This window comes from Bos grunniens, chromosome 13, assembly GCF_055505025.1.
Source record: "Bos grunniens cultivar Pamir isolate PY7600 chromosome 13, Bosgru_T2T1.0, whole genome shotgun sequence".
In the NCBI taxonomy this organism is placed as follows: Eukaryota; Metazoa; Chordata; class Mammalia; order Artiodactyla; family Bovidae; genus Bos; species Bos grunniens.
Window position 1 is genome coordinate 22,261,608 of NC_141177.1, and position 16,350 is coordinate 22,277,957.

Here is a 16,350-nt window from a genome sequence, read left to right on the forward strand (position 1 = left end):
GACTGAGCGACTTCACTTTTACTTTTCACTTTTATGCATTGGAGGAGGAAATGGCAACCCACTCCAGTGTTCTAGCCTGGAGAATCCCAGGGACAGGGGGGCCTGGTGGGCTGCCGTCTATGGGGTCACCCAGAGTTGGACACGACTGAAGCGACTTAGCAGCAGCAGCAGCATGCATCTCTTACGTCTCCTGCACTGGCAGGCAGGTTCTTTACCACTAGCGCCACCTGGGAAGCCCATAAACATACTACTATTTTGTTAATTGTCTGCTATAATGAACAACTGGATAGTTTCCATATTTTTGCTATAACAAGTAGTACTGCTAGAAACATCCTTATACCTGCATGTCACACATGTGTTAAGAGTTATTTTAGAACATATATAAAAAAATAGAATTGCTGGGTCATATGTTGTGGCATCTTCAATTCTACTCTGTAACAATAAATTTTTTTCCCAAAGTTATTCTGTATTCTTTTTTTTTTTAGATTACTTTTTTATTTATTTTTGACTGTGCTGGGTCTTTGTTGCTGTGCAGCCTTTCTCTAGTTGGAGCGAGCAGGGGCTACTCTCTAGTAGAGGTGCATGGGCTTCTCATTGTGGTGGCTTCTCTTGTTGCAGAATACAGGTTCTAGGCACACCGGCTTCATTAGTTGTGGCACACAAGCATAGCTGCCCCATGGCATGTGGAATCTTCCCAGACCAGGGATCGAACTGATGTCCCCTGCATTGGCAGGCGGATTCTTTACCACTGGACCACCAGGGAAGTCTCTATTCCATATTCTTGAATGGAATATTCAAAAATATTCCTGAACCATATTCCTTCCATATTCCTGAACCATACTTGATTTTATCCAATTTTCCTCTGCCAAGGTGAGGGAGATGCTGGCAAGCAGGCAGCACCATTCCCTCCAGTTCCTGCACTGGATTGATGGTTTGCTTTCTGAGAGTTGATTGAAAGGAGCTCTAGAAGTCAGTCAAAGGCAAGATATTTACCAAAATTTAGGACATCATTAAAATAATCTGGAGGGAGGAAACAAGATGGCAAATTAGAAGGACTTGAACTCACTGACTCTCATGAAAACACCAAAAATAAGAACTGGTGTTGGAGAAGACTCTTGAGAGTCCCTTGGACTGCAAGGAGATCCAACCAGTCCATTCTGAAGGACCATCAGCCCTGGGATTTCTTTGGAAGGAATGATGCTGAAGCTGAAACTCCAGTACTTTGGCCACCTCATGCGAAGAGTTGACTCATTGGAAAAGACTCTGATGCTGGGAGGGATTGGGGGCAGGAGGAGAAGGGGACGACAGAGGATGAGATGGCTGGATGGCATCACTGACTCGATGGACGTGAGTCTCAGTGAACTCCAGGAGTTGGTGATGGACAGGGAGGCCTGGTGTGCTGCGATTCATGCGGTTGCAAAGAGTCGGACATGACTGAGCGACTGATCTGATCTGATCTGATCTGATCTGAACAATCATAGACCAAAAAGAAGACAGATTTTCTCATTTGCCAATCTGATGGAATTTCAGATTTGCCAATCTGATGAATGTGAAATGGTATCTCACTGAGGTTTTCATCTGCATTTTCCCTGATAACTATTGGGGTTGAGCATCTACCTCAGTCTCTGTGGTTTATTGGCCACTCGTTTCTGTTCCTCTTTAGTGTCTGCACAAGGGCTTTCTCCATTTTTCTTTTGTCTTTATCATATTGACTTCCCAGCCTTTTTTCTTATGTATGGTATTTAGAGTTGAGATGTCACAAATCTAATTTTGTGTATCTTTATCTTCATTTAACATTATACCATAAGCATCTCATCATCTAAATCTCAGCAAACATGTTTTTATAAACAGTATTTCTCAACTTTACAAAATATAGTCATGTTTAGATAATACAAAAAGTATAAAAAAGAAAATCAAATTATCCATAATTTGACTATGTAGCAATAACCACCTTTTTGCATGCTGGTATAATCTTTTCTACTATATGTTGCATGTAATGTACATTTTTAAATAAATTAGAATAATTCTCAGAATAGCTTTGTAACCTTTTTTCAAACTTCTATGGTTTGAATATTTTTCCACATCATGAAGTATGGTGTGAACTTAATCTATTTAAAGCATCACTCTTTTTACTGAACTTCTCAGTTTTTTCTATCCTGTGTTATAACATTGTATAAATATTTCCGTGGATAAACTTTGGTTGCACTTCATGTTTTTTCTTAAATTCAATTCCAATCAAAGATTATTTTTCAATGATCTTTCCAGAGTCTTTTTTTTTTTTTTTTGATCATGTCATGCAGCGTGTGGGATCTCAGTTTCTTGTTCCCTAACCAAATATTGAACCCTCACCCCCTACATTGGAAGTGTGGAGTCTTAACTACTGGACCACCAGCGAAGTCCCTCCAGAACCATTTTTAAGGATCTTAATAAATTTTGGCAAAGTTCCCTTCCCCAAATGCTCTATCTTCCCCAAATATAAATCTCTTCATGCCTTTCTGTTCAAAAAGGATGGCTGGCTCCTCCAGTGCCTATTTAGTGTCCAGCACCCTCGGAAACACATTTGCATTGCTTCCTCTGCCACCACTTCCTCTCAGTCATCTTGGTTTATTTCTAAGACACATCTGCATCCTCTTGTTAACACTCCACACCTCTGCTCAGGCAGCACCTTCCACCTAAAATGCCCCTCAGCTACTCTGCCCTCTGCTGGGCTCCCAAAGCCCATCGTAGACCTTCAGAACAAAAGTTTCCACGTTGAAATGATTGTGACATCACAAGTTTTAATAAAGGAAATCAGATCATGTCCTGTGCCAGTTTAAAACCTTTCCCTGGAACATAATGAAAAGTTCAGAAATTGACACAAATACACTTGGGAATATAGACAATGGTAATGAGATATTTCAGGTGAGTTGGGAAAAGATAATGATACTGGGGTAACTGGATAGTTATTTGGAAAAAAATTTATGGATTCCTGCCTCACATCTTACACTGAAGGGAATTTATGATGGAACAAAGATTGAAATGTAAAATATGAAACCAAGTAGAAGAAAACAGAGAATTATTTTTAGAGTATCAAGCTGGAAAAAATCTTCATAAGAATGACATAGAACCTGGAAACCACAAAGGAAAAGACTCATACATTTAATTATATAGAAAATAAAAGTTTTCCCATGGCAATAAATAATACGTTGGGAAACTATTGATAACTTATATGTAGGGGAGAAAAAAAAAGGATAAACATTCTACAAATCAATGAGAAAAAAGTTCAACAGAAATACCAACTGAAAAAAAGGGCGAGCAAAATAAACAGAGAATTCATCAGAACAAAACCTCACCCCCCAAAAAGTCTCATATAAATATGAAAAATTGCTCAACTTCACTCAATAAAAAGAAATGAAAAATAAAAGTGCCTCTCAGTTTTTACCTATCAGATTGGTGAAGATAAAAAAGTTTGATAACACTCTGTGTAGCTCAGGATGTGAGGCAATAATCAGTCTCATGCTTTAATGGTGGGGACCAACTGGTGCAGCTGCTATGTAGAGCATGTTGCCAATATCCATTAAAACAAAACAAAAACAAATTCATATATTCAGTTACCGGCAATTCCACTTCCAGGAATTTACTTAACAGATAAACTCCCACATATGCAAAATAACCAATGAACAAGTTATACCTTTATTTATAATAAGATAAGACTGGAAACTACCTAATTGTCCCTAAATAGGGGATTGGGCAAGTGCATTACGGCATATCTTTATAAAGTGTTAGTGTCCTACTCTTCACGACCCCATGGACTATAGCCCACTGTCCATGGACTTCTCCAGGCAAGAATATTGGAGTCAGTAGCCATTCCCTTCCCCAAGGACTCTTCCCTATCCAGAGATCGAACCTGGATCTTCTGCATTGCAGGTGGATTCCTTACCGTCTGAGTCACCAGGGAAGCCCATATTTTTATGAAGTTGTGTGTTAATTTAAAAAATTAAGGGAGAGTTATATGGGAAAAGAATCCAAAAAAGAATGGATATATGTATAACTTTTTTTTTTGCTGTACATCTGAAATTAACACAACATAGTAAATCAATTATACTTAAATATTTAAGAAATAAAACAAAAAATCAGGGTAGACTGAAAACATAGCGCTCAGCAAAAAAAAGCAAGATGTAGAAGTGTTTATAGCAAGTTACCAGTTGTGTAAAACATTTTTACGTATACATTTGCTTGTGAATACAGTGACTGTCTCTGAAAGACTCCAGAAGAAAGGCTTAAGAGTGATGATCTCTGAGACTTGCCTGATGGTCCAGTGGTTAAGACTCTGTGCTCCCATTGCACGGAGCATGGGTTCAACCCCTGGTTGGGGAACTAAGATCCCACATGTCACACAGTCAGCAGAAAAATTAATTAATTAATTGTGATGATCTCTGTGAGGGGAATCAGGGATTAGAAAGCAGGAGCGGGAAGAGGACTTTCTATGCTCTTCGGTATATTTTAATATTCTATTTTCAATCAACTAAATTACCACAAAATAAAACTTTTCAATGTTTAGAATCAATTCCAACTCATTCCCACAGTCAACTTCTCAACATCCTTTCACATAGCATTTGCCCTCCCTCAGTCACAGTGCTTTTCCTTCAGTTTCTGGGACATGCCAGAAGCTTCCTCCCTCAGGACACGTTGTACAAGCCATTTCCTCTGCTAAGTCTGATGTTCTCTACACTCTTTCAACGGGTTGGCATATTCTTACACTTCTGGTCTTGGGTTCTATGTCATTTCTTCAAAGAGGCCATCTCTGGCACCCTACACAAACAATTAAAAAAACCGTTTAAAAAAATGTCTGTTTCCCTCACTGGTCCATTTTAATGGACCACCTATTCCTTCACCCTCTTTATGAAAATACCCTGATTTGTTTTCTTCAGAGCCATAGTCACTATTTGAAATTACCTTGTTTTCTCAGTCGGAGAAGGCAATAGCACCCCACTCCAGTACTCTTGCCTGGAAAATCCCATGAACGGAGGAGCCCGGCTCAGTTATTTACTATCTCTCTCCATCTCAAGGGTTTTAGTCTCTATGAAAGCATGGGTCATGTCTTGTCTTGTTCCTAAGTCTATTTTCAGCAACCCAAACAATAAATATTTGCCGAATGTATTTATGCAGCAAAGACTATGGACTTCACAAATAACTCTAAAATCACCACAATAACTCAAGGAGGGAGGCTGGTTTTTACTCTATTTTTAGAGTTAAGGATAACTGAGGCGCGCAGCAGTTGAGTAACTTGCCAAATCGGCAAGACTAGAATCCCAAACACAAGGTTCTTAGCCACAAGGCAACACTTTTTCGATATACAAACTGATCGGTGGATTAAACTGACCAAAAGAATGAATGGAAATGTGAATGTTTCCCTTGTGTGTCCGGAATCCTCAGATCTATCGCCAGGGGGCGCTCTCGCCCAGTTCTTGACGCCAGTCCTCCAGGCGCGCACTCCCTCTGCGTCTCGGGCTCGCGCGCGCTGCCGCGGCACCGGAAGTGACTGAGCTTGCAAGTTCCCCCGGCCTCTTCAGGGAAACTGAGGCCGGCTCGTTCGGAAGAGAGAGCGCGAGCCGTCAGCCAGGTAGGCCGGCCCCGGTCCGCAGCGCGGAACTTGGCCGCGAAGAGCACTCGCGCCCGGAAACGACCTGGCCGATGAAGGGGGTATGTGGCCCCCCACGGCTCGCGGGGCTCGCAGGTGAGAGCGCCGCCTCTCCTGTGCGTGGCAGGCGCTGCGCCCAATGGGAGCCCTCGCCGTTCTGCTTCCGTGCTACCTGGGCTCATTGATTGGCTACGCCTGGGCGGGCCGCCGGGGGCGAGACCCCACCTCCCAGAAAGGTCTAGGGGGCGCCCCTGAGGGAGAGCGGTTGCCTAGCAACGGGGCGGTGGCCAGGCGGGTACCCGGCCTAGCGCGCGGAGGAAGCCGCGAGGCCGCAGCCCACCCACCCCGGGCTCTAGAAAGGTGCAACCCCGGGCCCCTAAGCCCTCCCGGGGGTGCCAAGAAGCCGACCTGGGCCTGTCCCCAGGAAAACGTAGTCTCAGCTGTGGGGGCTCTCGAGCAGGCCTCGATCCTTGTCTCTGACCGGTGGAGAGGCTCGGCGCCTCACCCTCGCCGGGTCTTTGTGCAGGGCGCCGGCGGCCATTGTGTCCGTGCGGGGAATGGAGGACCCGGCAATCCCCCACCGCCACCGCCACGACCAGGGCCTTTGGGGAATTCAAAGAAAGCCAGCGGCGTTTCTGGGGGGTCTCCGGCTTTCAGCCTCCCAGAAAGACCCGGGGATGGCCTTTCCAAACTCAGACCGCAGATCTAAGGCAGTGTTCCCCTCCCTCTGTTTCTCATCGAAACCTTGAGCCCCATCGAGAAGTCCCTTCAGGGTTTCTTCGGAAGCCTCACCCAGGGCTGATACTGAAATAGAAAAAAAACAAAAACTAAACCTCACACCAGCCACCTCCGAGAGAGTTCTCCTAGCTCCCAGTAGGAGGCGGAGAGCCAAGGGGCGTGCAAGAGCGAGGGGGCTGGGCTCCCGGGTGGCAGGAGGCCGCGGCTGCTAAGCGGCCGCCCTCGATCGGGGCGATGGAGGAGGAAGCAAGCGAGGGGGCCGGTTCTTGAGCTTCGTAATTCCTGTGTCGCCTCCTGAGCTCTCAGTCCGCCGGGTCGCATGATCCCTCCAGCCGGAGCTGCTTTTTTTGCCAGCCGCCGCCGCGAGGCCGGTTGACTTACCGGCATCCCCGCTGCCACCTCCTCTCCCACCTATGATACAAAAGATCTTCCGGGGGCTGCACCTGCCTGCCGTCGCCTGAGACGGATTTGAATGTAGGTGGTGAGGGGGTATGGGGGTGGGGGGCAGACTGCCCATGGGGGTGACTTTTCGAGGAAGACATTTCAGAGAAAAGGGGGTGGCTGGGATAAAAGGGGAGGGGAAAAAAAAGGTCAGTGTGATGATTCAGAGCCCACTGGTGCTTTCAAATTGACTTCATCGAAGTACCTGGGAAGCTAGACCCAGATCTTCATAAGAGCGGCAAAGAACCCAGTTCAAGTACCTGGAGTGGGGAATGGGATGTTGTAGGTAAATGGCTTGCATATTCATTTTTTTACCCCTGAAGCTCTTTCTCTCCCTTCAGAACCTTGTCTTGGCTTTGGATCTTCGAAGAGAACCACTAAGCAGAGACCAGACCCAGTGAGTGAGCAGGTGTTTTGGACAATGGACTGGCGGAGCCCATCCTTATTATAAAAATGTCTCAGAGTAACCGGGAGCTGGTGGTTGACTTTCTCTCTTACAAGCTTTCCCAGAAAGGATACAGCTGGAGTCAGTTTAGTGATGTGGAAGAGAACAGAACTGAGGCCCCAGAAGGGACAGAATCAGATATGGAAACCCCCAGTGCCATCAATGGCAACGCATCCTGGCACCTGGCGGATAGCCCTGCTGTGAATGGAGCCACTGGCCACAGCAGAAGCTCGGATGCCCGGGAAGTGATCCCCATGGCAGCGGTGAAGCAAGCCCTGAGGGAGGCAGGCGATGAGTTTGAACTGAGGTACCGACGGGCATTCAGCGACCTGACGTCCCAGCTCCACATCACCCCAGGGACAGCATATCAGAGCTTTGAACAGGTAGTGAATGAACTCTTCCGGGACGGGGTGAACTGGGGTCGCATTGTGGCCTTTTTCTCCTTCGGTGGGGCACTGTGCGTGGAAAGCGTAGACAAGGAGATGCAGGTATTGGTGAGTCGGATCGCAACTTGGATGGCCACTTACCTGAATGACCACCTAGAGCCTTGGATCCAGGAGAACGGCGGCTGGGTAAGAACCACGCCCCTTACATATTCATTTTCCTTGGCTTCTGGTCAAATCCCCAACAACCTTTCCCCCTGTGTCTGTTGTGCTGGGTGATTATTATTGTTTGTTAAGGAGACATAATTGGCCTCATTGTATCACAGAGATTAACTTCTGAAATACAGATAACCTAGTTCTGTGAGGACCAGACATCTTCATTCTGTCTTCCTCGTGACCCTACTCTGTCATACTTGTGTTCCAGTTTCTCTGCAGAAGATAACATAGCCTGTGTGTTCATTTGGCCCCAAACCTTTGAGAATGCAAAGGTAACAGGTTACCCCTCACCCTGACATAATGGCTCATGATGTTAAGGGGGTGATGAGTGGAATGCCTGGAGAAGATAGTGAGTATCAGTGACCCACCAGCCCCTTCAGTCTTACTCCCTTGAGATGTCAATCCTGTCCTGGGCTTCCCTCCTCTAAATCAGGTTCCCTTTATTTCAGAGTTTGCATGGCCTGGCTTTGCATCCCTCTGGCTTGGATGGCTGAGGATTGATTTTAGGTTGTAAGCTGCGCCAGTGGGCCAGTTGTGTTTGTCCTATGGCCCATGTTTATTGGCTCTAAAGTATGTGACTTTTCTGTGTGGTTGGCCAGTTTGCGGAGCGCTTGCTGTGTCACGCATAAGCCCAGGGACTTTGCACCTCACTGCCTGGGTTGGTTGGGGAGCTCCAGCTGTTATGCTTGTCACTTTTCTGCCACGGCCCTGGGGCCTCTTCACTGAGCACTGTTTGCTGGCAATGCAAGAACCTGGTCTTTGGGGCTCCTTGGCACATTGAGATTCAGTGACAGACTTCAGAAACAAACTGACACGGGTGTGAGTCCCAGCCCCGTCACTTAACTAGGTGTGTGACCTTGGACAGGCCAGTTTACCTTGAGCCTCAGGTTCTTCCACTAAAAAAATGTGGCCAACCCTCCTTGCCTTGCAGTCCTTGTAAATCTTGGAGCTGATGTGAGCATAGCGACAGGAAGTTTGCTCTAGTAGTTATTGTCAGATCCAGGTACACTTTCTGAACCCGAGTCGTGCCTCATTCCTTTGCCAGGGAAGAGAATTCCCTTGCCCTGATATCACCAAGTCAGGATGAGCTGGTGTGGAGGGATTCTTTACCTGTGGTCACTGTCAGCAGCTTTTGCTCTTTTGCAGTGAACTCAGTCATATCTCCCCGCTTATCTCCCTGCCTCAGGGAGGTGTAGGGCTTATGAGAGGTATTCATTCTGTCCTTCAGAAATTGAGCAGGCTGTGGAAAATAAGTCATCTATTGAAGGAGCTGAGGTGGAAAGGGCCACGCACCATGGACTCAGGAATGTTGAGAATGCAATTATCCAGAGGCTGGGCCTAGGGTGTGGCAGCCACTTCAGTTTACCACTGAGCAAGGGACCTCCAGGTACACCACCCCCTGTCTTATTTCCCATTTCTTTGCAACTTCATCAACTCTTCCTACTGCCAGTTCTTATAAAAAGCAGAGTAGAGGTCAGATGACCGGGGTGGGGCTGGGAAGGTAAAGGTGGAGGTCTTTCTTTGGCTAAGACTGACCCGACTTGAAAGCCTTTCAGTAAATGAACTCCCTGGGGGAATAAATGATTAAATAGTTCCTGTTGGTTTGTGTGATGACCTCTCTTATTCCTGCCTGCTTTGATTTTCTTTAGGGGCAAATATTTGTTTAACTTACTACAGGAGGGACAGGATTCCAGTGTTTCCGACGCACCCTCTGAGGCCTAAGTAGGGACTTGGGCCATTTGCCCCTCACTGTTATCTCTGGCTGGTGGTCCTAATACCATGTGGGTTGTGGCCAACTGTTAACAAAAGGCAACATGGGAGAGGTTCCTGGCCTGCCAGCCAGTGTCTAAGAGTGCCACCTGGACCAGAGAGTTGTTAGTCACCCAGTGTTACGTGTGGAAAGAGGTCTTCGACACAGCAACACTGGGCAAGATCATTAGATCACCACTGGATTGACATTCCATCTTCTGCTGTCTCTTTGCCCAAGAGTTACCAGAGCCCGTTGGACAGCATACCATATGTTACTTCCTCTTGGTGGACAGAGAGGATATGTGCAGAAGAGCCAGTTATGTCAGAACCATTTCTGGGCACGTGTTCTTCCCAAGGCCAAGAGATAGAGAACATGTGACATTGGGATCCTTTGGGTAGAAGGTACCCGCCCACTTCCTCTCAGGGACCATTCTATTTGAGCTGCACACTGGCTGCTGCAGTGGCATCTCATAACCTTCCTGGAGGCTGTGCCTGGGGAATCCATGAATGTCAGAATTATGGGCCATTCCACTCTGGGATATGCTCTAAATTTAGCATCCTTGCAGGAAAGGAAAAGGAAATGTGCTTTTATGGAGTATATCTTATGCATGAGGCATTGTATTAGGTCTTTTACTTATGCAGCCAAAATTCACTGAGCATCTTCTGTGAAGCAGGCATGTGCTAGGTATTGGCTATAAGCCAAATATGGTACTTTATCTCATGGAAATAACATGCTATTTCATATACTCCACACAATAACTTTCTAAGATAGGTAGGTTTATTCTCAGTTTATATATGAAGCTCCTGGTAGCTTAAATGACTGGCCCCAAGTATTCCTCAGCCAGTTAGGTGACTGAGTGAGAATTTACCCCAGGTGGGCCTAATTCCAAAGCCTATAATCTCTTCCCCTCCATATCACATTGTCTTAGGAGTAATAATGTGAGCCAGAGACGCTGTTGGGCCAAGCAAAACATGCCTGTGGAGGTGTTCACTTGAGTCTGTGATGCTGGCCTTGTTCAGGAACTGCAGGAAGAACAGCACCTGTGTTGGCAGTAGCAGGCTGCCAGAGGCATGTATGCAGCTTCTAGATTCTGTCACTGGTAAAACTCAAGTCAGTATCAGGATTTTGCCCAGTGAGAGTGGGCTTCTTGTTAATTTTTTGTTAAAACCGTCTCTGGCCCTCCCGGCAGGTAAGAATTACGTGCATAAAGGGAGAAGATGGCCTACTCCAAGTATGTCTGCTTAATTGTGGGTGATGCCCCAAGGACTGGAATTCCTCATCTATATAGCCACACCACTGCCTACCTAGAGTCCCCTGGCGAGGTGCTGAACCTGTTTGTCTCTCTTGTCCATTCATCTCTCCCACCTGTAAAGTGAACTAATGATAGCCACCTGCCATAGCTTGACTCTAGTAAATGATGTAGAACAAAGGCTCTCCTGGGCCCTAATTGTATGGTGGAGGCACTTCTTTTAATGAGTGGGCTACCTGGCTCCAAAAACTGAACTTTGACCCCAGAGTTTCTTGAGACACAAAGCCAGCCCTTGAGGTACTCAACCAGAACAGCAGAGATTGAATGTTTCTGGGGCTTTCCAATGGGAATGTGGACAGTTGGGTGGTCGGACCCAGGTGGGCCAGGCCATTTTGGGATCACTGTCCCTGGGAAACCCCTTAGCTTGATGGAAACACATTGTTGAACAGTTTTTGGGGGGTGGGGGAAGAAAACATCATTTGGCCTTTCCCCAGGCTGCATGGCTCTGTGGTCTTCTAGTTTCTGTAGGTTTCTTCTTGACTGTTCTGGCTTCATTGGCACTGATGTATGCTTTGCTGAAGCACCTCAGCGACCTTTGCAGATCTCAGCAGCTGTTGGCAATTCTGCGGTTTTCTTGGGGAAACCCCATTAGAAACCCCAAACGTGGAAATTTTTAGTAATCTCATTCAGGTCCCAAAGTGAGGTAGAAGTGTCTCAGGGGCTCCCCCTCAAAACACTCGGTTCTTCTGGAGGTACATTTGAAGTTGCCCTTAAAACTCCATCACCATCATAGGGTTTTCCAGGCTTCCTAGGATTGATTTCCGCAGTAGCCCCACAGAGCCCTTCAGCTTCTGGTAGAAAATCACCCCAGGTTTTTTCAGGGGCCTTCAGTGGAACCTGCAGGGTTTTCTCGGTTTTTGTGTGGGCTACCGGAAGGTGCAGTTGTTAGTTATCCCTTCCCCAGCAGGTATCTGTCCTGAGGCTAGAGGCTTGAGCATCCTTCCTGGTTTTTTCCAGTGCCCTCAGCCTTCCATCACAGGGCTTTCTTTCAGCAGCCATGATTTTGTCTGGGTTTACCATGGATAGATTTAGGGGTAATTCCCAGTGAGCTGCTCTTCTACGGAAACATAATCTCCTACTGCCTTAATTAGCCGGGCTCTCTCCCCGCCCCCAACCTAATTCCGTGGAGTCCTCCCCAAGGACTCCCTCTCTTTTCTTTGAAGGAGTCAGTCTGCTCCTGGATCCACTTCTCTTCTGTCTCCCTGGCCGACAGTCTGTCTTCCCTGTTCCCAGTTGGCAGATCTGAGTCAGACAGTCCCAGTGGGTTTTTTTGTTTAGCCTGGGGACAAGAAGACCCAGGAGACCAGGATCACTGGTTTCAAATATCTGCAGGAAGAGGGGCTAAGCCTTTTTTTAGTATGGTACAGGAGAGCTTGGGTAGGTTAATCACACTGATAGAGTTTAAATTAGTATAAAGACATTTCTGACACTACCACACCTCTATTAGGTTTAGGAATTTCCTGAGAGTAGAGTTCCACGTCTTGTCAATACTTGTTTAATTGACATGGAGCAGAGGCCTTAGGCATAGCAGGTATGTAATGAAAGAGAAGCTCACTAAATTTCTGAAGAAACAGACACTTATCAAACCAGAATAATAGTAATGGGAATTGCCCTTTATCTAATTATTTATGCATTGATTCAGATAGTATTAATTGAGCTCCTGTTGTGTGTCAGGCTGTCCTAGGCACTAGTGGTACAGCATTACATAAAATTACATTTCTATGTCGGGAGCTCATATTCTAATGGGGAGAAACAGACAACATGTAATTGTTGTTGTTTAGTCTCTAAGTTGTGTCCAACTCTTTGCGACTCCGTGGACTGTAACCCTCCAGGCTCCTCTGTCCATGGCATTTCCCAAGCAAGAATACTGGAGTGGGTTGCCATTTCCTTCTCCAGGGTGTCTTCCCAACCCAGGGATCCAACCCAGATCTCCTGCATTGGCAGGCAGATTCTTTACTTCTCAGGCACCTGCTGCTGCTGCTGCTGCTGCTAAGTCGCTTCAGTCATGTCCGACTCTGCGACCCCATAGATGGCAGCCCACCAGGCTCCCCCGTCCCTGGGATTCTCCAGGCAAGAACACTGGAGTGGGTTGCCATTTCCTTCTCCAATGCATGAAAGAGAAAAGTGAAAGTGAAGTTGCTCAGTCGTGTCTGACTCTTAGCGACCCCATGGACTGCAGCCTACCAGGCTCCTCCGTCCATGGGATTTTCCAGGCAAGAGTACTGGAGTGCGTCGCCAGTGCCTTCTCCTGTCAGCCAACTGGGAAGCCCCAATTATATACATATGTAACATATATCAGTTGAGACTAAGTGCTATGAAGAAAATAAAGTACATTGAGGCATGCCTAGCAAAGGAGATAAGGCTGCAGTTTTAAAAGAGTGTCTAGGGAAGGCATCACTGAAAGGTAATATTTCAGCCAAGACTTGAAGAAGGTAAGTTGGTGGTTAATGTGGGTTCCTTTAGAGAGTGTGTTATAAGCAGAGGGATGGACTCAGAAGGGAGTGTGCTGGCCAGGCTCAAGGATGAAAGAGAAGGCCAGTGCAGCTGGGGAGAATACAGCAAGAGAAAGAGTGGTCAGAGGGGAGAGGGAAGAGGGGAGAGTGGGTGGAATTGAGGGGGCAGAGTAGCCAGGGGCCAGTCTCTTAGCGTATCACAGGCCGTGATGAGGACTCGACTTTGGCTGAATGAGAGCCCAGGAAAAGATCAGGAGCAGGGATGAGCTCCACAAGTTCTGAATTCCACAGGGGAACCCAGCAAAGAGGCTGGCGCAGCAGTCAAGTGAGAAAGAAGAGTGGCTTGAATCAGGAGGTAGAGGTGGAAATGGTGAAAAGGGACTAAGGAACAAGACCAGACTCACATGGCGTATTGATGGGTCCGACCACCTTGAAAGCCACATTTTTTAACCACTTAGCTTAGCAGTCATAGAATCAGGTTTAAGTATGCTAGATGTTCTTTGGAGATAGTCTCTCCAAATGTGGTATCCTGAATGGCCCTTCCCTCTAGCACTCTTGCTTCTGAATAATTGCACCGCGTCTGGATTGAGGTCCCAGTTCACTTGTGTCTAGCTCTGTGACCTTGGGCAAGCTTCTTGAACTCTCTGAACCTTAGGGCAGGTATTATCTGCTTCACAAAGACCTAACGAGATCTGCCTGAGACGCATAGAGTCTGACAGTAGTTGGTATCGTAATTCTGACCATTTTTGCACAGAGCTTGTGTCAGAGACCTATTCACAGAATCTGCAATATCTGTTCTCCCTTGTTTGGACTCCACAGTGACCTGGCACACCCTTAGGGCAGGCAGGCAGGCCCCGGCAGTGTTCCTGTCCTGCCAGGAGCTCTGTAGTGCTGCTTTGCCATGTTAGTCAAATGCTGGTCTTTGTTAGGATCCCAGTTCTAGTCTCAAATCTGCCTCAGCTCACTGTTTCACCTTGGCTACATCACTTCTAGGCCCCAGTTTCCCATCTATAAGATGGAGGTTTGAAGTTGAGTCTAGGAATCCTGCTTCTCAATGGCCCTAGGCCTTGTGGTGGGTTCCACCATTGTGGCATATTTCATGATAGTTATGCTGTAGGATGGCTCTTTCCAGGGATCAAACCCATGGCCCCTGCAGTGGAAGCTCGGGGCCTAACCACTGGACTGCCAGTAATTCCCCCCACCTTGCCTTTTTGATGCTTATAACCGACAACCCGGGAGGTGAGCAGAGGGAAATCAGGCTGAGAAAGATGAAGTGACTTGCCCATCAGGAGGAAGATGCAGGGTTTGGGCTTTCAGATCTAGATTTGATCACTTGTATGCTGTGTGACCTAGGGCAAGTCTTTTACCTTGTAAATGGCTGTAATAATGGTGCCGTGTTCTGAAGATTTAGTGAGTTAATTCCTGTCGTATGGCTCTGCATAGTGACGGTTAGTATCAGCAGTCACATCCTAGGGTTCCTTCAATCACATTTATTACATACTGATTTTTGTAAATAGTATTTTTGCAGAAAGAAACTGCCTTTGGGACCTTCTGCCTCATGGTTTCACCCCTGATGAGACTCAGGCCAAGCCAGAGCTTTGAGACTGGCTCCCCACTGCAGCACTTTTTGGTCAGACTCCAGAGCTCCCCTCGGAACTAGAGGTTTTTTTCTCCCTCTTCAGGAAATGCCATTGCAGTGACTTCCATGGACTGCTTCCTGTCCCAGCCCTGCAGCCGGATTCTTGCTTGCTAGAGTGTGGAAATTGGAAAGTAATATTCCTAAAGGCTCTCCCCACGCACAGACTCCTTTTTTGCCCATGTCTCTCCCTTTCCTCTTGTCAGTTTCTTTGTTCCCTCCCCTTTGACCCTTCACCGTCTTCTCTCTCCAGCTCACGATCATCCCTTTCAGATTTAGAAAATGCTTTCCACTGAGTTCTGTCACACCTTTCCACCCACCCTTCGAAGGGGGTTGTCCAAACTCCTGGATTCTCTCCTGGCTCCACACTAAGTAGCAGTTAGTAGTAGTCTTGAACTTCCCCTAGAGGGACATGAAACCTGTCACTTGCGGTGCCCTATGTCATCCATTAACCCTCAGGGGTCCCCACCCCACCCCCTGCACAGGCCTGGGACTCCTCAGAGGTTTGGCAGGTAGAAATCCTACCTCTTGGAGACGATTGATGGAGGGTCGAGTGGAGCCTGCCACCCCCTCCCCGCGGTCACCTTTCAGGAGGAAGCTAAAAGATTGAAAACCTTGTTGGACAATCATCTGAGGAATAGAAGCTAGCCTGGGAGGGAATTGGAAGGCAGTCAACTATGCCTCAGATCCTTTGTTCCGCTCTTGAAAGGGAAACATTCCCCTCCCTCCTCCCTGGCCACACACACGTGCCTTTGTTCCCCCGAGTCAGGCGGGGCCGGGAACACTGTGTCCTTCCAAGGAGCCTGACTGGCCTCCCCAGAGGCTGGCCTCTTGGTCAGCAGGACTGAAGTTTTTGCTCAGGAACCCTCAGCCTCATGTCCTTTCTATAGAAGAGTCTTTCTGCCAGAGGCTGAGAACTTGCCTACAAACAGCTGCCCAGGGACTTCCCTGGAACTCTTCCACAGGATGCCCGTGTCCCAGGATTATACAGTCCCTCCCTCTTATTCCACTTGGTGATTAATATTATTGTTAATGTTACTATTAATAGCACCTAACATTTATCAAGTGCTTATTGTATGCCAGGCATTGTTCACAATGCTTTACATGTACTAATTTATTCCATTCGTAGACAATATTCTGAAGTTGTTGCTATTATTATCCCTGTTTTTCAAACAAGGCAACTGAGGTACAGAGATGTTAAGTAGCTTATGCAGGGTAGCACGGTTAGTAAGTGGCAAAGCCTACAAGGGTAATTTCCAAGCTCCCCCTTTTAAACACTGCACTGCACCCCCTTCCCCGAAGGTGTCTGAATGGTTGTTGGCGTTTATCCAGTGCTTACTATGTGGCAGGGCTTTCCCC

At 47.0% G+C, this 16,350-nt stretch overlaps 2 protein-coding genes and 1 long non-coding RNA gene across 14 annotated transcripts in view; 1 reads left to right on the top strand and 2 right to left on the bottom strand.

Annotated features, from left to right (window-relative positions):
- Positions 1 to 4,460: 4,460 nt before the first annotated feature.
- On the bottom strand, positions 4,461 to 5,921 carry LOC147360437 (uncharacterized). Its single transcript, XM_086332552.1, has 2 exons — positions 5,363 to 5,921; positions 4,461 to 4,791 (listed from the first exon to the last, which is right to left on the bottom strand). Exons 1-2 carry the CDS (start codon positions 5,800 to 5,802, stop codon positions 4,761 to 4,763), a joined length of 471 nt encoding a protein of 156 aa, XP_086188678.1. The 5' UTR covers positions 5,803 to 5,921; the 3' UTR covers positions 4,461 to 4,760.
- BCL2L1 (BCL2 like 1) overlaps positions 5,503 to 16,350 on the top strand; it is a 51,268-nt gene continuing 40,420 nt past the window's right edge. For 3 of the 12 annotated variants that reach the window (XM_086332538.1, XM_086332547.1, XM_086332543.1), the window contains exons 1-2: positions 6,577 to 6,832; positions 7,141 to 7,816. In XM_086332538.1, coding sequence (XP_086188664.1) covers positions 7,253 to 7,816 — 564 coding nt within the window. In that variant the 5' untranslated portion in view covers positions 6,577 to 6,832; positions 7,141 to 7,252. Of the gene's footprint in view, positions 5,717 to 6,576; positions 6,833 to 7,122; positions 7,817 to 16,350 lie in introns of those variants that run through there. The other 9 variants (XM_086332540.1, XM_086332544.1, XM_086332541.1 and 6 more) reach the window with 6 other exon arrangements.
- Positions 14,828 to 15,628, bottom strand: LOC147360439 (uncharacterized). The gene is made up of 2 exons (XR_015139155.1): positions 15,517 to 15,628; positions 14,828 to 15,104 (listed from the first exon to the last, which is right to left on the bottom strand). It is a non-coding gene; the product is annotated as an uncharacterized LOC147360439 (long non-coding RNA).

Bases quoted from the DNA above. Each gene is read 5' to 3' on its own strand.
- LOC147360437 (XM_086332552.1), bottom strand. From the start codon at position 5,802: ATGAGCCCAGGTAGCACGGAAGCAGAACGGCGAGGGCTCCCATTGGGC. The intron at 4,792-5,362 runs GTCAGTTTAATC...TTGTTTGTGTAG, and splicing joins CATTTCCATTCATTCTTTTG to GGTGCCAGAGATGGCCTCTT.